General features: G+C 41.2%; 1 protein-coding gene across 4 annotated transcripts in view; it reads left to right on the forward strand.

Moving 5' to 3' along the window:
• Positions 1 to 25049, forward strand: part of DLGAP1 (DLG associated protein 1) — an 814983-nt gene that overhangs the window by 529841 nt on the left and 260093 nt on the right. For all 4 annotated transcript variants that reach the window (XM_077270299.1, XM_077270301.1, XM_077270302.1 and 1 more), the window contains one exon: positions 17326 to 17503. In XM_077270299.1, coding sequence (XP_077126414.1) covers positions 17326 to 17503 — 178 coding nt within the window. The remainder of the gene's footprint in view (positions 1 to 17325; positions 17504 to 25049) is intronic.

Here is a 25049-nt window from a genome sequence, read left to right on the forward strand (position 1 = left end):
CATCCATGGATACATAAGGTCCTGCAATGCCTGCATATGAGGAAAAATGCATAGTGAGTAAGAAAAACTATACTACATTTCAAATTGGATGTATTTGCTAATATTATTATTATTACACCTACTACATATTGGAATAGGATGTTGGAGATGTAAATAAACCTTTAAATATTCAGGTTTCATGCTTATTAATCTTTTGAATGGACTGAGCACTGGGTCATAATAAAAATGCATAGATTAATGTATACAGTACATATCTGTAGATATCTATCTATCCGTGTATATAGTATACTTGTTAAATTTGTTCTATTTAGTTTGAATTTTCTAGTGTTAGAGAATAAAAAATATCTTCACCTGCTTAGATATAAAACAAAGCAGAATAAACAATTTGAGCATTTTCCATGCAGCAGCTATTGATAAGTGAGGTGCTTTGTTTAATTGCCTGGCTCAGGCTTTATTTTTTCTATAAAACATAACATCTGGCGCCGTCAGGTCTTTTGGAACAGCTACTATCTCTGCTGAATGATCATGATTAGTATCTACTCTGTTTATTCACTAACCACCTTCAAGTGTTCTTGGGACCGTGCCATCTGGTCCTGGGATTCTCTTGTAAGCATCATATAGTCTCTTGTACTTTTTTATTTTTGTGATGCGAAGTTCTATTTGAGAAACTTTTATGACATATTTGAAGTTAAATAAGTTAGATAAAATTATGGACTCAGATTTAATAAATTAATACAATATCATTCACTCTATTCCTAATTTCTGTTCAGATTTCTTTAGATGACCATTTACAGTATATTGAATAGAAAAAAATTCTGCTACAGAAGACATGTCATTAGGCCCCTGGAAACAAAGAGAACCCATCATGTCGCTATTAGATTTGGCATAGAGCTAAAACAGGATTGAGATTACCACCTCAAAATGGCACTCACTGGGGTGAGGATGGACTTTGCATAAAGAATCCCAAGGCTGCTTTAGTAGAGTAGTCACTAACAGCAACCAGTGGTGTAACGATAGCGCTCAAAGACCATGACCAAGATCAGGCCTTGAGGGTACAGGGCCATGTCTGGATTCCCAGACCAATAGTGCTTTCAACTTTATGACGGTGATAAAGTTGAAAACTGAAGCCATAAGCTCCCTACACCACAACTTACTTTGGCAAGCAGCAGATTTCTTTCATGTCAGGCAGCTCGATGACATCACTTCATCCTGCCGCCTGCCCTGTGCCTACTGCAGGGAGGAGGGGAGTTGCATTGCGTTGTGAGACCTCATCTCACTCTCTTTGTGAGAAATGGGGCGAGTTGAGTTCCAATGTACTTTTTAATAGCACAAGGAGGGTATAGGAGTACTATTATATAGGAGCACATTATTAATTCCTGAAGGCCCAAGGGACTATAATTTATAAATGAAGACACTGAAGGAGGGGCATTATTATTATATGGAAGCAAAGAGTGGGTATTATTAGTGTTAGGAAAAAGGGGGCATTAATAATAAGTGGAGGCGCAGAGGTGGCAGTATTCTCTGATACGGTCATTAACACTGTTATCTACCACTATATGATCATTGCATGTGTGTCATATTGGACTTAGTTCAGTGTTTTTGTTCATTGTAATATTTAGTCAGTCATTATATGGTAGTAATATTTGTCCCATATATAGTGGTATTTTTGGTAATATTAGCCTTGGAATACTTGTTACTACTGTATATGTTGGCCATGATGTGGTGTTCCTTATTATTGCTGAAAATACTGATATCTAAAGTAACATATTATTATATTGATATATAAATTTATATTTGTGTTATTTTTTGAGAGAGGATGAGCATATGTAGCTTTTAGTGGTATCTGCCTGATGAAGGGAGTCCAGAAGGTGCCTGGACCGCATACGATTCTACAAAACAGGGCTGCGCGGCACTCCAATCCTCGGGATACTATTCAAATATTATGCAAAAATAGATTCGGAACACATAATTCTTATGCAGGAAAAATAGAAATAATTTTATTGGTATAGGTACATCTACCGTTTGAAAATGTTGACATTTCGGCCAGAACTAGGCCTTCATTAGAAATTGTCTTCAGCTCTTGAGGACGAAAATCAGGTCAGGTACACCAGAGCAGATTAGTCGTAGAGGAACTGAACAGAGCGCTGGAGACATGCACTACTGTGCAGGGGATAGTGCATGTCTCCAGTGCTCTATTCGGTTCCTCAATGACTCCTCTGCTCAGGTGTACTTGTCTTGGGTGTGCCGCATACGTTTCTAGCTACACCACCCCTGATAATAACTGCTCATCACATGCAGATAGTCTTTCAAGTTCAATTAACAGAAGCATGGTTATACAAATCTGGGGTCATACATGTCAAATGTAATGCAACGTGTGGCTGCATTGGGTCAAATTCCACCACGGACAGAATTTACAAGGAGTTTGTATATTCTCCCCATGTATGCCTGGCTTTCCTCTGGGTTCCACTACTAGGACAACCCCTTCTCATTCCTCATGTTTAGCCCGTTAAAAAAAACCCACTTATACTCACCTTCCGTGCCAGCGCCGTTCCAGCAGTGTCGGCACTCGCGTTCCCGAGGCTCATCTCATGTAAAATTGTTATGTCAAGTGAGCCCTGCATCCAATCACAGCTGGGGTCACTGTCCCAGCCTTTGGACATATTGAACACCAACAGGAAGTCAGGGCTGCTCTCTGACTTCCTCTTGATGTTCGACTTGTCCGAAGGCTGGGACAGTGAAGCCGGAGATGAATGGGCTCAGGGCTCACATGATATAACCTTACGTGAGCTCCAGGAATGTAAGTGCCAACATAGCTGGAATGCCGCCAGCATCGGAGGTGAGTATAGGTGTTTTTATTTTAACAGGGCTAAACATGAGGAATGAGAAGGGGTTGTCCAAGTAGTGAACAACCCATTTAATCAATAAAGAGCCCCATAGAAGAAAAAAACAAGAGATACTCACCTCCAGCAACAGCACTATTCCAACAATATTGGCGTTGCTGTTCTCAATGGGTGATGTGACATTGTTATATCACAAAACCACTGATTGGCTGCAGGTTATCAATATTCTGTCAAAGCGGATGTCTGCTTTGATGAAATAGTAAAAGTTGCAGCCAATTAGCAGCCATGGATGGGCTACAGTGGTCACGAGACACAAAACCTCACCAACCAGTCACATCACCAATTAGTAACAGCAACACCGACATCCCTTTATCATTGTTTTTATTTTCTACATGGCACTAAATTGATTAAAGGGTATCTGTCAACAGGTCTTCACCCTTCAAACTATTTATATGCGGATGTAGCTATTTGAAAGACAAGTCCAGCAATACCTTTACACGGCCAATCTATTTCTCCATTACTAAGAGATCATCATTTGAACTGATACGCAAATGAGGCTGTAGATCTGAAGCCTCTGTCACTCCACCTCAATTCCTCACCCAGCGCCACCTCCTCCTCCTGCTTGACTAACAGCTCATTTGTGTGTCATTCTCTTTAAGCAAGGTTTGGCCAGCAAACCTCTTTCAGTATGGGTGGTATATTACATTATACTAAGCAGTGCTCCCTATTTTTTAGTATTGTAGTTCAGCACATGCCCCACTGGACACACTAGCAGCCCCCACATCTAAATATTTCCTCCCGGCATCAAAAAATCTATTTCTTTCTAGGACACTCAAAGCACCTTATTAAAACCATCCGTCAATGAAATTAGTATTTTTATTCTCTGTTTTACACTAGTTGCCCTCAAGACTCAGGAGGCGCATATACATTTCCACAGTAACAGAACTTAGGCCTAGAGGCACTGTTTGCATTGAAACAGCATTTATAGACTTGTTTTTGCCAACAAGAAAGTAGATGAAACCATTCAGTTCTCCAAAGGAAAAGTCCAACTTTGCTAATGTATTTTGTAAAGGGTATTAGTACCTTCAGGGGATATTTTTTAATATATTTTTTCTCTAGTACATTGCATGCATTTCTTACTGTATTATCCTCAAAGTAGAATCTGACACATTACAAGCGGGGACATTATAGTGTATTGCGACGAGTCAACTGCAATGTTGTCCGCTCTGAAATAAACATGTTCTATGGAATAAGAACAGAGAGCAACTGGGTTTATCACTTTAACTAAATAAAGGGAATTTATCTTCTTTATACCATATATCGTATTTTTATGTACAAAACATATGTGGACAGGGGCTGACTGGCCCAGGTGGCAAAGAGGCAAATGCCCCCCGGGCCGCTCCCCCAGCAGCTGTTCAGGGCCGGCTGCCTGATGGTGGCTACAGCCGCACAGCAAATTGTGCGCAGCCATGTCTACTGTACTGTGACGTGGCTGGCAGCAGACACAGCCGCATCTCAGTCAGCGCACACGTCTGCGCTGGGGCCAGGAGCTATGCTTGGCTGTCACCTTGACGGCTACGCAGCTACTGCTCCCTTCATGTTCTCTATACTTCCAGGTTAGGTGTTGGGCATGCGCGATGGCGTCCTCACGCACACGCCGACATGACCCGGATGCTAGAAGCAAAGAGGCACTGCAGGGGAGCGACTGGTGAGGTAAGTATGAAGAACTTTTTTGTTTTCTTTATAAAATAAATTTAATGGTGGGTAACTGCAAGTTATGAAGTGGGGGGTGTAAGGAGGCTGCACATGATGGAATTTGGGGGTTAAAGGAGACTGCACATGATGGAATGAGGGGGTAAGTGGGGCTGCACATGATGAAGGTTGAGTGGGGCTGTACATGATGGAGTGGGGCTGCACATGATGAAGGGGGAGTGGGGCTGCACATGATAGTTTAGTGGATAAAGGAGACTGCACATGATGAAGTGGGGAGAGTGGGGCTGTACATGATGGAATGGGGCAGCACATGATGATGTGGGGGTAAGGGGGATTGCGCATGATGAAGGGGGAGTGGGGCTGCACATGAAGTGGGGGGTAAGGGGGACTGCACATGATGAATTGGGGGTTAAAGGGGACTGCACATGATGAAGTGGGGGGTAAGGTGATCTGCACATGAAGTGGGGGGTAATGGGGACTGCACATGATAATGTGGAGTGTAAGATGGACTGCACATGAAATGGGGGGTAAGGGGGACTGCACATGATGAATTGGGGGTTAAAGGGGACTGCACATGATGAAGTGGGGGGTAAGGTGATCTTCACATGAAGTGGGGGGTAATGGGGACTGCACATGATAAAGTGGAGTGTAAGATGGACTGCACATGAAATGGGGGGTAAGGGTGACTGCACATGATGAAGTGGGGGGTAAGGGGACTGCACATGATGAAGTGGGGGGGTAAGGGGACTGCACATGATAAAGTGGGAGAAGGTGACTGCAGGACTGCACATGATGAAGTGTGTCTGATGTGGGACTGCTCATGATGAAATGGAAGGGGGATAGGGGGCTGCAAATGATGAAGGGGCACTGCAGATGAAGTGAGGGGGTGATAGGGGACTGCAATGAATGAAGTAAGGGGACTTCAAATTAAAGTTGGGGGACTGCAAAATGATAAATTCAGTGTGAGGGACAGGGGACAGCAATTTAATTGAAGGTGGGGGTGGGGAGAGCAAATGATCAATTGAAGAGGGGGTGGGGAGAGCAAATGATGATCTAGGGGAAGAACAAATAATGAATTTTAAGGGTGGGGGAGTAAATGATGTATTGAATGTGGGGTAGAGCAGTTGATAATGAATAGAGGGTGAGAGAGAAAGACATGACAATGAATTGGGGCGGGAGGGGCATGTAACTATAATGAATCGGGGTTAGGGTTAGAGTGGTAGGTACATAGTGGGGGCGTTGAGGATGAAGTGACTGGTAATATATTGGGGGAAAGAGTACAGGTGCTAATTAATTTATATATTAAATGGGAAAAGTGGCTATTTATAGTTAGTGGGTGCACAGTGGTGGATTATAATTCATATTTGGAATGGTCGGTTAATAATAATAATAATAATAATTATGATAATTTTATTTCTATAGTGCCAACACTTTACATTTTAGAGGGGACTTGTACAGACAATGGACATTAAGCATAACAATAAACACATAGATCAACAGATACAAAAAGGAATGAGAGCCCTGCTCGCAAGCTTACAATCTATGAGGTTGCAGAATAACCAGTTATATATTGTTTGTGGGTGCACCTCTGTATTCAGATGTCTAGTGTACACCATGTTTCAAATTATTATGCAAATTGGATTTAATTGTTTTTCAAATAAACTCGTGGATGGTATTGTGTCTCAGGGCTCAATGGATCACTGAAATCAATCTTAAACACATGTGATCATTAGTTTTCCAGGTGATTCTAATTAAAAAAAAACTACTTAAAAATGATGTTCCATATTATAAAGCAGACCACAGGTTTCAAGCAATATGGGAAATCAAAAGGATCTCTCTGCTGCTGAAAAGCATTAAATAGTGCAATGCCTTGGTCAAAGTATGAAAACATTAGATATTTCACGAAAACGTAAGAGTGATCATCATACTGTGAAGAGATTTGTGATTGAAACAAAGCACAGACAGAGTTCATGCAGATAAAGGCATAATGAGGAAGGTTTCTGTCAGACAAATTCATTGGATAAAGAGAGCAGCTGCCAAAATACCATTAGGCTAGGTTCACATTGCGCTATTGGGTTATCGCTAATGGACAGCGTTGCACGGCAAAAATGTCGCAATTAACGCCGTGCAACGGGTCCGTTAGCGCACCCATTGACAGCAATCTTGTTTCTGCCTGTAGCGCATCACTAGCGCGTGCCTTTTTCGACTCGCGCTAGCGATGTGCCGTTCTTTTGCGGCGCGCCTTGGACGCTGCTTGCAGTGTCCGCGGCGCGCCCAAGGTCCGTTCCCTGCTCTCGCAGATCAGGGATCTGCGAGAGCGGGGACGTTAATGCGAACCCTAAACGCGACCCCTACAAATACATTGCGTTAGCGCAATCCGCTAGCACTAGCGCTAAACGGATTGCCCTAACGCAATGTGAACCTAGCCTTACAAAGCAGCAAACAGTTATTTGAAGCTGCTGGTGCCTCTGGAGTCCCTCGAACCTCAAGGTGTAGGACCCTTCAAAGGCTTGCTGTGTTGCATAAACCTACTATTCGGCCACCCCTAAACAGTGTTCACAAGCAGAAATGGTTGCAGTGGGCCCAGACACACATGAAGACTGATTTCCAAACAGTCTTGTTTACTGATGAGTGTCGAGCAACCCTGGATGGTCCAGATGGATGGAGTAGTGGATGGTTGGTGGATGGCCACCATGTCCCAACAAGGCTGCAACGTCAGCAAGGAGATGGAGGAGTAATGTTTTGGGCTGGAATCATGAGGAAACAGCTGGAAGGGCCCTTTAAGGTACCTGAAGGTGTGAAAATGACCTCGGCAAAGTATATAGAGTTTCTGACTGACAACTTTCTTCCATGGTATAAAAATCTGAATTGTGCCTTCAGGAGCAAAATCATCTTCATGCATGTCAATGCACCATCTCATGCTGCAAAGAATATCTCTGAGTCATTGGCTGCTATGGGCATAAAAGGAGATAAACTCATGGTATTGCCACCATCTTCCCCTGACCTCAACCCTATACAGAACCTTTGGAGTATCATCAAGCAAAAGATATATGAGGGTGGGAGACAGTTCACATCAAAACAGCAGCTCTGGGAGGCGATTCTGACTTCATGCAAAGAAATACAAGCAGAAACTCTCCAAATACTCACAAGTTCAATGGAGGCGAGAATTGTGAAGGTGATAACAAAGAAGGTTTCCTATGGTAACATGTGACTTGACCTGTTAGGATGTTTTGGAGTTAAATAGCTTTTTTGTTCAGTGAATGTGACCTCCTAATGCTGCAAATTCCACAAATGAGCATTTTCAGTTCTTTAAAACAGATCGAATGTTTAGAAATTCTACTGTGCTTAATAATTTGGAACCGTGCATTTGAGTTTTTATTCATTTTGGAGATTATACTGTTATCATTGGGAGGTTTCTCCAATAAAATTCGATGTATACTCTAACGGGTGATGACTTTTATTAGACTGACTGTCATTTGCACCGACCATTTAGGAAAATCCGAGAAAAATATAATTTGCATAATAATTTGGAACATGGTGTAGAAGAAAGGTAAAAAGTGGGGAATGTGGTCTGGAAACCGTGCTCTAGGTAACTGTGTTATTTTATGCAGAGACGAGTCCTGGCTGGAAGAAGTGATGGCAGTCTGTGCTGGATAAAAATTAAAAGCAAAGATGAAGGACTTCAGCTAGAGACATCACTAGTCAGTGTATTACCTGTACACTGACACTATACACTGTATACTATATACAAAGCTACTGTGTATAATGTCACTGGCAGTGGTGATCACTGTATTACCTGTACACTGACACCTTATACAGATCTCCTGTGTATAATGTCACCAGTGATCACTGTAGTATCCACTGACCGTAAATACAGAGTTCCTGTATACAATGGCACTTAGTGTTGTGCTTTTTTAAAAATTAATGATCAGTATTGTAGTATACTGACAGAAGTAATGTCGCTCATCCATGTTATGTAAATAAAAGCTTATAACCTGACGTTAAATTCATCCATTGGTTGTATAAATTATTCTTTTGAAAGCTGAAACCTTCCAAAATGTGGTTTAGGTTAAGAAAATAAATTTACATTAATGCAGAAATATTGATAAGTTAATGGACACAGAATGGTCAGATTTTAGCAAGACAAAAGTTTTGTCGCCTGGTCATATAATGCACCCAATCCTAGTTTACATCCTCACCTGTGCTCAGTAAATGATCGGTTATTTAGTGTGTGTGTATAAAAAGAAACCCAGCACCCCAGACCTTCACTTGAACTGCAACTTGAGCTCTTGACAACATGCCTAAAATCCACCCTGCGACCAAAGCCTGGATTATCAAGAGGCTGAAGACCAGATCCACTGCAGAGGTGGCGGGCACCTTTAGTGTGTCTCAGCGTCAAGTACAAAGAATTAAAAAAAAGATTTGAAGAGACTGGAGATGTGTTTGACTAGCTCAGGTCCGGCAGACCCCGCAAGACAACTGCTCAGGAGGAATGTTTGTTGGTTAGAAAATCCAAAGCAAGCCCTTCTTCCACAGCAGCAGAGCTCCAACAGGTCTGGTCACCTCAAGTCCCTGTGTCAACTAGTAAAAGTTAAATTCACCGCACGTGACACGCCGATCGTTAGCAAGGCGCGGGAGCGCCGCTTGTCATAACAGACACTGCAGGTCCACACTACTGGACAGGATCTTCCATAGGCAGACATTTAGATTACAATAGAGCTTATATTGCACCGCTGGGACTTTCCGCCTTCTCTGTATATCACTATCTTAGCTGGAACAAGCGATTACGTGACAAAGGCTCTGGTTGAGCCGAAACGTTGTATATAAAAAAATCACAGGTGCTGTAATATTCTGTTAAGCTCCCAGTTTATGTATAATAAATTTATACCAGACTTTGCATAAGAAACCTAGAGAGAGTGCAGTGAATTTAACTTTTACTGCTATTCTGGGCCATTGGTTTGTTACACCAGCACCTCGCCATATTAAGGCTGAGTGCACACCTAAACCTTTACCTGTGTCAACTAGAACAGTTTGTAGGATTCTGTCTCAAAATGGCCTCCATGGTCGAATCAGTGCCCAGAAGCCAACACTAAACAAAAGGCAAATAAAAAACCGTGTGGCATTTGCAAACTCCCACAGCCTGCTAAATAGATGGACACTAGAAAAGTGGCAGAAGATGGATTTCTCTTCAGTAGAATTACACCACAGCAGCCACAAACACCGCAGGAGACTTACTGGAGCCAGTATGGATCCAAAATACACCCAGAAGACAGTTAAATTTGGTGGTTGAAAGATCATGGTCTGGGGTTACATTCAGTATGGGGGTGTGCGAAACATTTGCAAGGTGGAAGGCAATATCAATAGCCTAAAATATCAAGAAGTATTAACTACCTCTTATATTCCAAATCATAAAAGGGGTCAAATTCGGCAGCATGATGGTGCTCCATCTCATACATCCATCTCTACAACAAAGTTCCTCCAGGCAAAAAAGATCAAGGTGCTCAAGAACTGGCCAGCCCAGTCACCAGACATGAACATCATTGAGCATGTTTGGGGAAGGATGAAAGAGGTAGTATGGAAGACAAAACCAAAGAATCTAGATGAGCACCACAACTTCATTCACCAATGTTATGCAACATATATCTGTATTTTAAGTTAATTATTTGTCTGTGGGCAACAAAAATTTTGTCTTGCCAAAATCTGACCTTTCTGTGTCCATTAACTGATCAATATTTCTGCTTTGATAACATTTTATTTTCTTAACCTAAATCACATTTTGGAGGGTTCCAGCTTTCAAAAGAATAACTTATACAACCAATGGATTAATTTAACATCAGGTTATAAGCTTTTATTTACATAACATGGATAAGCGACATAACCTCTGTCAGGGAGTGTATGGTGGCATCATTGGTCTTTGTATAGAATGTAGTTTCATGTAGAGGTAATGGTGATATTATAATATTATGTATTCTCTGTGTAGTGGTGATAGTACTAGGCACTGCGTAGCTGTATTGTTGTATGTATGTTTGTAAGTAAGCTCCGTTATGGCACCATATCTAAGCAGTAAGCTTGGTTCTGGTACTGTATCAATGTAGTAATCTAGATTATGGTACTGTATGTATGTATGTTGTAATCTCAGTTCTGCTCCAGTTTTTATGTAGCAGACTTGGTTCCATGTAGTAGACTTATTAAGCTCGGTTCTGCTCCCTTATCTCTGTAGTAAGCTCGGTTCTGCTCCCATATCTGCAGTAAGCTCGGTTCTGCTCCCATATCTCTGTAGTAAGCTTGGTTCTGCTCCCTTATCTCTCTAGTAAGCTTGGTTCTGCTCCCATATCTCTGCAGTAAGCTCGGTTCTGCTCCCATATCTCTGTAGTAAGCTTGGTTCTGCTCCCTTATCTCTCTAGTAAGCTCGGTTCTGCTCCCTTATCTCGGTAGTATACTAGGTTCTGCTCCCATATCTCTCTAGTAAGTTTGGTTCTGCTCCCATATCTCTGTAGTAAGGTCGATTCTGTTCCCATATCTCTGCAGTAAGCTCGGTTCTGCTCCCATTTCTCTGCACTAAGCTCGGTTCTGCTCCCATATCTCTGTAGTAAGCTTGGCTCTGCTCCCATATCTTTGTAGTAAGCTCAGTTCTGCTCCCATATCTTTGCAGTAAGCTCGGTTCTGCGTCCATATCTCTGTAGTAAGCTCGGTTCTGTTCCCATATCTCTGTAGTAAGCTCGGTTCTGCTTCCTTATCTCTGTAGTAAGCTCGTTTCTATTCCCATATCTCTGTAGTAAGCTTGGTTCTGCTTCCTTATCTCTGTAGTAAGCTCATTTCTGCTCCCTTATCTCTGTAGTAAGCTCGTTTCTGCTGCCATATCTCTGCAGTAAGCTTGGTTCTGCTCCCATATCCTTGCTGTTAGCTCGGTTCTGCTCCCATATCTCTGTAGTAAGCTCGGTTCTGCTCCCATATCTTTGCAGTAAGCTCGGTTCGGCTCCCATATCTCTGAATCTAGTAAGTTCGGTTCTGCTCCCATATCTCTATAATAAGCTCTGTTCTGCTCCCATATCTCTGTAGTAAGCTCTGTTCTGCTCACATATCTCTGTAGTAAGCTCCGTTTTGTTCCCATATCTCTGGAGTAAGCTCGATTCTGCTCCCATATCTATGCAGCAAACTCCGTTCAGTTCCCATATCTGTGTACCAGCCGGTTTTTAAAGCCTGTTATCTCTGCTACTTTAATGCAGTGGCCAGATATAAGCAGGGAAAAGGAGGGCCACCGCAACTCGAGGGCCACTGCCTTGTGATTGCCCCCCAGGCTGAAAATTGCCAGCCAGCCCCTGTATGTGGATGTAGGTAATATAATACATATATTCCTCTAGAATGTAATCTATAACATAAGAGTGTAGGCACATGAAAACTTTAAAAGGGGTGTCCACTACTTGGACAACTTCATCTTAATCGGCATGTTTGCCCCCAGTAAAATAACATTTATACTCCCCTCCAGTGAGACCGCCATCCCAGCAGTGCGGACATTGTTATGTCACGCGATCACTGCGCTCAATCAGCTCTGACTTTACTCTCCCACCCTTCGTAACTATCAAACATCAAGAGGAAGTGAGCAGCCAGCCGCAGCCCTGACATCATCTTCAAGATTTAGGCTCTGCATGCCACTATTTTGGATTGAAAATGAAACAACTGAGATGCCATTGAAGTGTAGACTTTCAGGTTTAAAGAGGTTGAACAAAAATGTCCTGTGAGACGTTTAGGAATTGCAACCATTTTTCTACAAAGTCTTCACATTTCCGGGACTAAAAAGTAACTGGACAAATAAACTGTACGATAAATAAAATGTTCATTTTTAAATATTTTGTAGAGAATTCTTTTCAGGCTATAGCTGGCTGAAGTCTGAAAGCTATGGACATCACTGAACGCTGGGTTTTAACCTCTGTGATGCTTTTCCAGACCTTTACTGCAGTTGACTTCAGTTGTTGCTTGTTTGTAGGTCTTTCTGCCTTAAGTTTTGTCTTAAGCATGTGAAATGTGTGCTGGATAGAGTTGATATCTGGTGATTGACTCGGCCATTACAGAATACTCAACTTCTTTGCCGTAATCTCCAGGGTGGCTTTCGCAGTATGTTTTGGGTCATCGTCCATCTGTACTGTAAAGTGCCATCTACTCAACCTTGCTGCATTTGGTTGAATGTGAGAAGATAGACCTGTACACTTCAGAATTAATTCAGATTTATTTTAATTATATCTGTCCAATGAACGCTTTTCCAGAACTGAGCTGGCTTCTTTAGATATTTTTTGACAAAGTCAAATCTGGCCTTTCTATTTTTAAGATTAATGGTTTGCACCTTGTGGTGAGCCCTCTGTATTTGCTCTCATGAAGTCTCCTGTTTATGGTAGATTTAAAGGGAACCTGTCACCAGGAATAATGCTGTTAATCTGCAGATGTGCAGTTAATCTGCTGGTTAACAGAGTTATGATGCTGTCCGGCGCCTGAATGCAGTGGGGAGAAAATGATCTTTATTCTCCTCAACACTGGACCCACAGCATCACACCGTTTCTACTGCCATCGGCTTCCTGAGGAAATGACTCTGCCTCCTGTGATCCCGCTCCAAAAAGTTTTGTTAAAAAGTTCATGTTATAGTTTGTAAAATATGATAATATACAGCTCTGGCAAAAAGTGAGAGACCACCACATCAAAACCCTGTCATGGGCAGCCCAATCTCCAGACCTGAACCCCATTGAAAACCTCTGGAATGTAATGAAGAGGATGATGGATAGTCACAAGCCATCAAACAAAGAAGAACTGCTTAAATTTTTGCGCCAGAAGCAGTGTGAAAGACTGGTGGAAAGCATGCCAAGACGCATGAAAGCTGTGACTAAAAATCATGGTTATTCCACAAAATATTGATTTCTGAACTCTTCCTGAGTTAAAACATTAGTATTGTTGGTTCTGAATGATTGTGAACTTGATTTCTTTGCATTATTTGAGATCTGAAAGCACTGTTGTTTTTCTAATTTTTCTCCTTTTCAGAAAAAAAAAACAAAATTTATTGCTTGGAAATTCAGAGACATGTTGTGAGAAGTTTATAGAATAATCTTACATTTTACTCAAAAATATACCTATAAAGAGAAAAATCAGGCAAACTGAACATTTTGCAGTGGTCTCTTAATTTTTGCCAGAGCTGTATATGTTAAATATATATATGTATATACTGTATATTATGAGGGTCGACATTTCCGATACAGAGCTTCTAATTCCCTATTTACACCATGGTCCAAATTATTATGAAAATGACATTTTTCTCGGATTTTCCTAAATGGTCGGTGTAAATGACAGTCAGTCTAATAAAAGTCATCACCCGTTAGAGTATACATCGAATTTTATTGAAGAAACCTCCCAATGATAACAGTATAATCTCCAAAATGAATATAAACTCAAAATGCACTGTTCCAAATTATTAGGCACAGTAGAATTTCTAAACATTTGATATGTTTTAAAGAACTGAAAATGCTCATTTGTGTAATTGGCAGCATTAGGAGGTCCCATTCACTGAACAAAAAAGCTATTTAACTCCAAAACATCCTAACAGGCTAAGTTACATGTTAACATAGGAACTATTGATGAGCGAATATACTCATTACTCGAGATTTCCCGAGCACGCTCAGGTGACCTCCGAGTATTTTTTAGTGCTCGGAGATTTAGTTTTCATCGCCGCAGCTGAATGATTTACATCTGTTAGCCAGCCTAAGAACATGTGGGGGTTGCCTGGTTGCTAGGGAATCCCCACATGTAATCAAGCTGGCTAAGAGATGTAAATCATTCAGCTGAGGTGAGGAAAACTCAATCTCCGAGCACTAAAAAATACTCGGAGGACACCCGAGCGTGCTTGGGAAATCTCGAGTAACGAGTATATTCGCTCATCACTAATAGGAACCCTTCTTTGATATCACCTTCACAATTCTTGCATCTATTGAACTTGTGAGTTTTAGGAGAGTTTCTGCTTGTATTTCTTTGCATGAAGTCAGAATAGCCTCCCAGAGCTGCTGTTTTCATGTGAACTGCCTCCCACCCTCATAGATCTTTTGCTTGATGATACTCCAAAGGTTCTCTATAGGGTTGAGGTCAGGGGAAGGTGGTGGCCACACCATGAGTTTATCTCCTTTTATGCCCATAGCAGCCAATGACTCAGAGGTATTCTTTGCAGCATGAGATGGTGCATTGTCATGCATGAAGATGATTATGCTCCTGAAGGCACGTTTATGCTTTTTATACCATGGAAGAAAGTTGTCAGTCAGAAACTCTATATACTTTGCAGAGGTCATTTTCACACCTTCAGGAACCTTAAAGGGCCCTACCAGCTGTTTCCCCATGATTCTGGCCCAAAACATGACTCCTGTACCTCCTTGCTGACGTCGCAGCCTTGTTGGGACATGGTGGCCATCCACCAACCATCCACTACTCCAACCATCTGGACCATCCAGGGTTGCTCGACACTCATCAGTAAACAAGACTGTTTGAAAATTATTCTTCATGTATGTCTGGGCCCACTGCAACCATTTCTGCTTGTGAACACTGTTTAGGGGTGGCCGAATAGTAGGTTTATGCACCACAGCAAGCCTTTGAAGGATCCTACACCTTAAGGTTCGAGGGACTCCAGAGGCACCAGCAGCTTCAAATAACGCTTTGTAATGGTATTTTGGCAGCTGTTCTCTTAATCCAATGAATTTGTCTGGCAGAAACCTTTCTCGCTATGCATTTATCTGCAGGAACTCTGTATGTGCTCTGTTTCAGTCATAAATCTCTTCACAGTGGGATGATCACTCTTAAGTTTTCGTGAAATATCTAATGTTTTCATACCTTGTCCAAGGCATTGCACTATTTAACACTTTTCTGCAGCAGAGAGATCCTTTTTATTTCCCATATTGCTTGAAACCTGTGACCTGCTTAATAATGTGGAACATCATATTTAAGTAGTTTTCCTTTCATTAGAATCACCTTGAAAAGTAATTATCAATTATCACATGTGTTTAAGATTGATTTCAGTGCACCATTGAGCCCTGAGACACAATACCATCCATGAGTTTATTTGAAAAACAAAACAATTAAATCTTTATGACACTTAAATCCAATTTGCATAATTTGGAACATAGTGTATATATACCATATTTTGCGGTTTATAAGACGCACCGGATTATAAAATGCACCCCAAATTTTGTGGTAAAAATAGTAAAAAAAAACTTTTTTTAATAAAATGGTGGTGCCTCTTACAATCCATGCATCCTATTGCTTACTAGGGGTGGTGGGTGCAATGAAGAGGGGTCCCAGGGTCACTGCTGGTGGAGGCAGGAGTGGGGCAATGCTGCGGACCCCAGACAGGGAGAAAGGGGTATTCGGATGTGCGACGCTGTGGGTGTTCAGTGGTGCGGGGGCTTCGCCAACATTTTGTGAAAGCCTGGAGCCACTGTACTTTCATGGTTTACTTTGCAGTGGACTCTGGGAAAATGGCTGCCTGGAGAGGCGCATGTGCAGATATAGATCTTGGCGCTGAAATCTCATCTCCAAGATGGTGCCAAGATCTCCATCTGTGCATGTGCTGCCCCCGCAGCCATTTTCCCGGAGTTGACCGCAGTGTAAACCATGGAAGTGCGGGGCTCCTGGGCTTTCACAAAATGTCGGTGGGGCCCCCGCACCACCGAACACCGACAATGTCGCACCTCCAAACACCCCGTCATCCCAGCCTGCGCCCTGCAGCAATGTGCCACTCTTGCCTCCTCCAGCAGCTACCCTGGGACCCGGCTCCATTGTGGCCGGTAAGGTATATTCGAATTATAAGACGCACCTCCATTTTCCCCCAAAATTTGGGGGGAAAGTGCATATTATAATTGGAAAAATACGGCAAAACATATTTATTCTTGTCTGGAGCCACCACTATTCATTTTTAGGACCTACTTCTAGTTTTTAACATTCATTGCCTTGAACGCATTTCTCCCTGTAATACATGCTGGATGATATTTGTGAATCCAGAATGGTGCAGTCTTCACTAGCTTTCATATATTGGTACAGCTTTCCGCACTGATCTTTTCTTCTACAGCTAATAAGGAATCTATTCTTGATGCTGATAAACACTGATGCTGGGGATTTTTTCAGCTACCTCTTTGGGTGCTTTGCTCTCTGAGCATCGTCTATGTAGCTCCGTCAACTCCTACTATGTCTGCTTTTTTATCTTTATTCACTAATGCTAATATAGTAACCACTTGTATCATCTGCTCTCTCTGAAAACTTTGATACTTTTCCCCGCTCTAGTCTTTGATTCTCTTTCTGCTGCTGCCTTTAACACTGGGAGAATAGAGAAGAACAGGAGAGCCAGGAGCAGTGTACAGTCAGATTTACATCAGAATCAACTGGACAGCCAGCTGTTTGAAGGAATTGCTCAGATTCTACAACAATAATCTAGTAGTAAATGTCTAATTTAAAATTAGATTTTTTTTTAGAAAATTTAGTTTGCATTTAAGCAAATTGAAGTTAAACAAATTAACTAGTGCAAATGTGATGTGTTTTTAGCCATTAAGGTTGATAATAACAAGGATTTTATGAAGGGATATAAAAGTGGAAATTCTTGAAGCTCATGCTTGAGGAACCTGAATGGCAGCTATGTTTTGTTGGTATGTTTATTGGCACTTCATTCCAAGACAAAATGTTTTTAAACACAAAAAACAACTATTATTCTTCCAAGAATAGTAGAATTATTACATTCAATGATGATGTTTTTCTTTTACAGAATCTCCAATGAACACTCTCCAAAGCTTCAAATTCGGAGCCACAGTTACTTGAGGGCAGTGAGTGAAGTTTCCATCAATAGGAGCATGGACAGCCTTGACCCATCAACCCTCCTTACGTCTCCTAAATTCCGATCTAGAAATGAGAGCTATATGAGAGCCATGAGCACAATAAGTCAGGTGAGTTCCCCGCCAGTTCACAATTCACGTAAAGCTTATAAGGATCAGTACTGATCTGGAGCGCATGTGAATTAAATTACGCAACCTACATAATATTCGCTGTATTTTAGCATGGAACATTGTGAATTAATTTCATCCTAGCACATTGTGGTGTTTGAAATGTTAAACATGTGTTATAATACTGTTGGAGCACTGCTGGAATCCAGTGGCCAGAGCAGCACGAGCAAGGACCAGCAAGCGGTAATAGAAGTCCTTGGAGATGGCAAAAGAGTTGTAGGAAACAATCAATAGATAAATGTGAACAATCTGGATAAGAAACTGGAGACTGAACTAGACTAATAGCTAGACACAATACTCAAGCAATGAGTGAGAGATCCATGTGGCTTTTAGTAGGCCCAAACAGGAAACAAGATGAACTCCCCAGGTTCAAAATCTGCCATCTTAGTAAAGGGCAATTGCAGAACACAACAGCAGCCTCTAGTGGTGAGCAGTGGAATTGCAGCACAATTACTATTAAGGTGAACAATAGCAGCCACTAGTGGTCAAACTGTAGACGGACAAGAGAATTCCTGACATTTTACCTCCCTTTCAACAGATGCTCCGGACACTGCTTTACTTAGTTTTTGTGGGTACTTTTGATTAAATTCTTTAAGAGCATTGATATTTCCAACAGATACCCAGGAGTTATTTTCAGGGCCATATCCTTGCCACTTTATTAAGTATTGCAACTTGCTTCTGAATATTCGGGAGTCCATGACTATTGCAGCTGTATAATGTTCTTGCCCATCAATAGGATCAGGAGGAGGTAGACGATGGCATGGGAAAGGATTTGGAACACATGGCTTTAGTAAAGAGATATGGAACACTGCATGGATCTTGATTGTTCTGGGAAGTTAAGACAAAAAGCTACTGAGCTAACATGTCCAATCATTTTGAAACGACCAATACATTTTTGGCCCAGTTTTGGTGAGGGTATATGGAGTTTCAAATTTTTGGTGGAAAGCCATACTTCATGACCCACTTGGAACCTTGGAGAAGGTCTGTGAGATTTATCTGCTGCTTCCTTATATTTCTCCTGGACAATTCTTAAAGTGTCTTTTAGCATTTCCAGATTCTGTTGCAGGGATTGTATTCTGTCAGTGACAGCAGGAATAGGCGTTTTTCTGGGAAAATTGGAACGAATGATTGGATGGTAACCCAAATTTGCAAAGAATGGTGTTGGTTTGGTCAAAGCATTTTGAGAACTGTTATATAAAAATTCTGCCATAAGAAGAACATCCATGCAGCCATCCTGAAGATGATAAATGGAGCATCTGAGATATTGCTCTAAGGTTTGGTTTGTGCATTCAGTCTGACCATTAGATTGGGGATGGAATGCAGAAGATATGCTGACATCAATGTCCAATGCTTCACAAAAGCTATTCCAAATCAAAATGTAAATTATGCGCAATGATCAGACTTTATTTCGTCTGGAACCCCATAAAGACAAAACACATTTTGAATTTACGAGACCAGCAGTCTCTTTTAATGAAGGCAAACCAGTGCAGGGGACAAAATATGCTGCATTGGTGAGTTGGTCAACCACTACTAGGATGGAACTCTTCCCCTTTGAAACTGGTAGTTCAAAAAATCCATAGATATGGAGCCCCAAGGACGAGATGGAATTTCAGAGGCTGCAATAATCCCATTGGTGATGTGCAGGGTGTTTTATAAATGGCACAGGAAGATACACATTGTTTAACATCTTTTAGGCAGTTAGGCCACCAAAAGAAGAAAATTCTTGTGCATTTTGAATTCCTTTGTGTCCTCTAGCTTGGAGTCATGGATCAGTTTTCATACCTTTAGTCTCACAGTTTCTGGAACATAGATGCAACATAGAGTCCATACTTTATTTTGAAAGGTAAGAACAATATCATCAGGTGGATACAGATGAATTGGGTCTGTCTTTTATGCTTCCCGTATATCTTTCAGAAAGTCTTTGTTATGGATCACCCCCAGGAAGTTGGACTCAGGCAAAATAATTGTTGGTGGTGCTGCTGTAGAAGAATCTTTAGAGAACAACCTAGATAAAGCATCAGCCTTAAGGTACCGTCACATTAAGCGACGCTGCAACGATAGCGACAACGATGCCGATCGCTGCAGCGTCGCTGTTTGATCGCTGGAGAGCTGTCATACAGACCGCTCTCCAGCGACCAACGATGCCTAGGTCCCCGGGTAACCAGGGTAAACATCGGGTTGCTAAGCGCAGGGCCGCGCTTAGTAACCCGATGTTTACCCTGGTTACCAGCGTAAAAGTAAAAAAAACAAACAGTACATACTTACATTCGCGTCCCCCGGCGTCCGCTTCCTGACACTGACTGAGCTCCGGCCCTAACAGCAGAGCGGTGACGTCACCGCTGTGCTTTCACTTTAGGGCCGGCGCTCAGTCAGTGTCAGGAAGCAGACGCTGGGGGAGGTATGACGCTGGGTGAGTATGTACTGTTTGTTTTTTTTACTTTTACGCTGGTAACCAGGGTAAACATCGGGTTACTAAGTGCGGCCCTGCGCTTGGTAACCCGATGTTTACCCTGGTTACCAGTGTAAAACATCGCTGGTATCGTTGCTTTTGGTGTCAAACACAACGATACACGGCGATCGGACGACCAAATAAAGTTCTGGACTTTATTCAGCGACCAGCGACATCACAGCAGGATCCTGATCGCTGCTGCGTGTCAAACTAAACGATATCGCTAGCGAGGACGCTGCAACGTCACGGATCGCTAGCGATGTCGTTTAGTGTGACGGTACCTTTACCATTACGGGAGCCAGGTCTGTAAGAGATAACCAAGTTGAATAAATTAAGAAAAAGACTCTATCGAGCTTGGCAGGGGGGACAAACATTTAGGAGACCTGATTACTTCAAGGTTGCGATGGTTAGTTAGAACAATAATTTGTTGAGCTGCTCCTTGTAGATGATGTCTCCATTCCTTGAAAGCAGCAATGACAGCTAAGAGCTCTTTGTTTCCCACATCATGATTCTTTTCTGACACAGTCAAGCTTTGGGAGAAATAGGCATAAGGATGTAGCAAATCTTTTGTTCCTGTTATTTGTAATAGAATTGCCCCTGCTGCACCATCTGAAGCATCCATGTTTACAATAAAGGCATGTTCAGGATTGGGATGAATCAGTGTAGGCGCTGTGGTGAACTTCATCTTCAGGCAAGAAAAAGCATATTGAGCATCTTGTGCTTTAGGAGACCAAACAAATGATATGCCTTTCTTTGTTAATTCAGTGATTGGTGCAATTATACCTGAACAATCCTTAATTAAATGTCTTTTAAATTTTTTGGCGTTGGCTACTCAATGATAGCTTGAATCTTGCTAGAGTCCTTTTGCAGTCCTTGAGTAGAGATTATATAGCCCAAAAACTGGATCTCTGTTTGATGCAACTCACATTTCTCCAGCTAGCAGTTTTCACATGATTCTGATGTTCTTCCACAGAAATAAAAAGATTAGTATATCATCCAGATAACTGACCATAAATTGATCAAGTAAGTCTTGGAAAAGGGATCAAAACAAAGTTGCCTATTATCTCTTCTTTTTAACCCAACCGTAGAAACCCTATTTTGCATCCTATCAAACCCAAATACTTTTAAAGGTATCACAACAAAAAATAATACAGTTTTCTTTGCAGACGATATAATCCTGTTTATGTCTATCCCTAAAGACCACCTACCAATAGTTGTTGACCTTCTTAATGAATTTGGTTCGTATTCAGGCTTTAAAATCTATATCAATAAATTCAAAATACTCACCTTAACCGAAAGGGTGAAAATTATTCTCCAAAATACTTTGTGTCTTAGATTGGTCTTATGCAGAGTACACCTTACTAAAAAGATAAGTATGGCCAAGCTAGTATGCCAACTACAAATCCTCCTATTGTTGCTTAACTCCTTCGCGACATGTGCCACGCTAGTACTGCGCTGCGGGAACTGCATTTGTGCCACGGTCAAAAAACTATTTTTTGCAATAAAAAGCCTCTTTTAGTGTGTGACAACTGCCAAACATAAAACCCCCCTATAAAGACCTGCTATAAGTAGGAAATCAAACCCCCCTTTATCACCCTCTTAGTTAGGGAAAAATAATAAAGTAAAAAAAAGGTATTTATTTCCATTTTCCCATTAGGGTTAAGGTTGGCGCTAAAGTTAGGGTTAGGGTTGAGGCTAAAGTTAGGGTTGGGGCTAAAGTTAGGGTTGTGATTGGGATTAGGGTTGGGATTAAGGTTAAGGTTGGAATTAGGGTTAGGGTTGGAATTAGGGTTAGGGTTGGAATTAGGGTTAGGGTTGGAATTAGGGTTAGGGATGGGATTAGGGTTAGGGTTGGGATTAGGGTTATGGTTAAAGTTGAGGTTAGGGTTAGGGGTGTGTTGGGGTTAGGGTTGGAGTTAGAATTGGGGAGTTTCCACTGTTTAGGCACATCAGGGGCTCTCCAAACGCAACATGGCATCTGATCTCAATTCCAGCCAATTTTGCATTGAAAAGTCAAACGGCGCTCCTTCCCTTCCGAGCTCTACCATGCACCCAAACAGTGGTTTAACCCCACATATGGGGTTTCCGCATACTCAGGACAAATTGCACAACTTTTGGGGTCCAATTTCTCCTGTTACCCTTGGGAAAATAAAAAAATGGGGGCGAAAAGATAATTTTTGTGAAAAAAAAAATGATTTTTTATCTTTACGGCTCTACATTATAAAACTTCTGTGAAGCACTTGGGGGTGCTCATACCTCATCTAGATAAGTTCCTTAAGGTATCTACTTTCCAAAATGGTGTCAGTTGTGGGAGTTTCCACTGTTTAGGCACAACAGGGGCTCTCCAAACGCAACATGGCATTTGATCTCGATTCCAGCCAATTTTGCATTGAAAAGTCAAACTGCGCTCCTTCCCTTCCGAGCTCTGCCGTGCGTCCAGTGGTTTACCCCCACATATGGAGTATCATCTTACTCAGGACAAATTGCACAACAAAATTTGGTGTCCAATTTCTCCTGTTACCCTTAGTAAAGTAAAACAAATTGGATCTGAAGTAATATTTTTGTGGAAAAAAAGTTAAATGTTCATTTTTTTAACATTCCCAAAATTCCTGTGAAGCAGCTGAAGGGTTAGTAAACCCTTGAATGTGGTTTTGAGTACCTTGAGGGGTGAAGATTTTAGAATGGTGTCACTTTTGGGCATTTTCTATCATATAGGCCTCTCAAAGTCACTTCTAGTGTGAGGTGGTCCCTAAAAAAATGGTTTTGCAAATTTTGTTGTAAAAATGAGAAATCGCTGGTCAAATTTTAACCCTTTTAATGTTCTAACAAAAAAAATTATGTTTCCAAAATTGTTCTGATGTAAAGCAGACATGTGGGAAATGTTATTTATTAACTATTTTTTGTGATATGACTCTCTAATTTAAGGGCATAAAAACTAAAAGTTTGAAAATTTTCTAAATTTTCTAAATTTTCACCAAGTTTTCATTTTTTTCACAAATAAACGCAAGTCATTTCGAAGAAATTTTACCACTATCATAAAGTATAATATGTCACGAGAAAAAATTTCATAATCAGTGGGATCCGTTGAAGCATTCCAGAGTTATAACCTCATAAAGTGACAGTGGTCAGAATTGTAAAAATTGGCCCGGTCATTTAGGTGAAAACAGGCTTCGTCTCAAAGGGGTTAAACACTCGTACATAATTATGCTTACTAAAGCTTTCAATAATTTCTTATGGAGAGGGAAACACCCCAAAATCAGCCTAATTAAACTCATGGCTTCTAAGAACCATCGCAGTTTTAATCTTCCTAGCGCTAGAAATGATATCCTAGCTTGCCTCACATGCTATATAATAGACTGAATCCACAAAAGACATACTTATTCTGACTGATTTTGCATACTTTTTTAATTTATAACAGCATTCTTTAACCCTTTACCAACATCGGGCGTAATAGTACGCCGATGTAGGTATCCCTCCCTTTGATGTGGGCTCCAGCAGTGAACCCATATCTTTCCGAGGAAATGTTAGCTGTTTTGAACAGCTGAAATGTGCCCACAATAGCCGCGGGTGGAATCACGATCCATCCGCGGCTATTAGCTAGTTGAATGCCGCTGTCAATCTCTGACAGCGGCATTTACATGGCACATCCGGGAATCAGAATAATTAAAAGCGTCAGCTCGGCAAGCAAAAAATAAGCCTTCACCTTACCCGAGATCACAAAAAGTGGAGATGCTACGGGTATCGGAAAATGGCACCATTTTTTTTTTTTTTAAACAAAGTTTGGATTTTTTTTTCACCATTTAGCTAAACAAGAACCTAGTCATATTTGGTGTCTATGAAGTCATAATGACCTGGAGAATCATAACAGCAGGTCAATTTTAGCATTTAATGAACCTAGTAAAAAAGCCAAACAAAAAAATTGTGGGATTGCTCTTTTTTTGCAATTTCACCACACTTGGAATTTTTTTCCCATTTTCTAGTACAAGACATGGTAAAACCAATAGTGAAGGTCAAAATTACAACTTGTCCCGCAAAAAACAAGCCCTCACATGGCCATGTTGATGGAAAAATAAAAAAGTTGTGGCTCTGGGAAGAAAAACGAGAACGCAAAACCGAAAAAAGCTTTGGGGTGAAAAAGTTAATTCTCATCTTGCCTCTCTAACTCCCGCAAACAAACATTCAATAGTTTTTATAGATACTCTCCCAAGTTGGAAGATAGTTAGAGAAAAGTATGGTCTCTCTTTCAGAATTTCAAAACATCTGCCTCTTTGGTACAACCTCGCATTTCCTTAGGGCATGGAGAATAAACTATTTAATGTGGTGCAAGAGTGGTATAATCAATATCTCCCATCTTTTTCACCCAACTTGAGACCAGATGGCTGACAATTACAGAGTATTTTGAAAAATGTTACCTTCACCACTCTCATTATCTACAATATGAACATATCAGACTCTCCATTATATGACTAATCTACGAGATGTCAATTTTGAATCTAAACAAAATGACCTAAACACTATTTTCCTATATCCAACTGGCACTCCCTCGATATCATCACTTTACTCCATGATGAAACCTAACCTACTGGGAGTACATCCCAAAACCTTTTTAAGCACTGGAGGTTGCAATTGGACGATGTCGATATTCCTACCAAAATCAGAGTGGGGTGGTCTACATTTCGGAAAAGCATTACTAATGAATTTTGGCGAGAAATAAAGCTTAAAATTATGCATGTGGCTAATCACTTTTAATATTCATAAAATGGATACATCATCTGACAGATAACTGCATGCGCCAAATGTCATCTTTCTGATTCTGACCTAATTCATGGTATATGGTACTCTCTCGATACTGTCTCATTTTGGAAATTGAAAGATCTAGTGGGCACCCTTTGGAGCCCTATAGGTCCCTTGTCTCATTAAGTGGCCCTCCTACACTACTGGGATGACCCATATGTTGGCACTAACCTATTTAGAGGCCTCCAAAATTCTTCACACTATACTGTTATTAACCAGAAAACTAGTCTTTAAATATTGGTTATA

The sequence above is a fragment of the Ranitomeya variabilis genome, chromosome 6 (genome assembly GCF_051348905.1).
Source record: "Ranitomeya variabilis isolate aRanVar5 chromosome 6, aRanVar5.hap1, whole genome shotgun sequence".
Lineage (NCBI taxonomy): Eukaryota > Metazoa > Chordata > Amphibia > Anura > Dendrobatidae > Ranitomeya > Ranitomeya variabilis.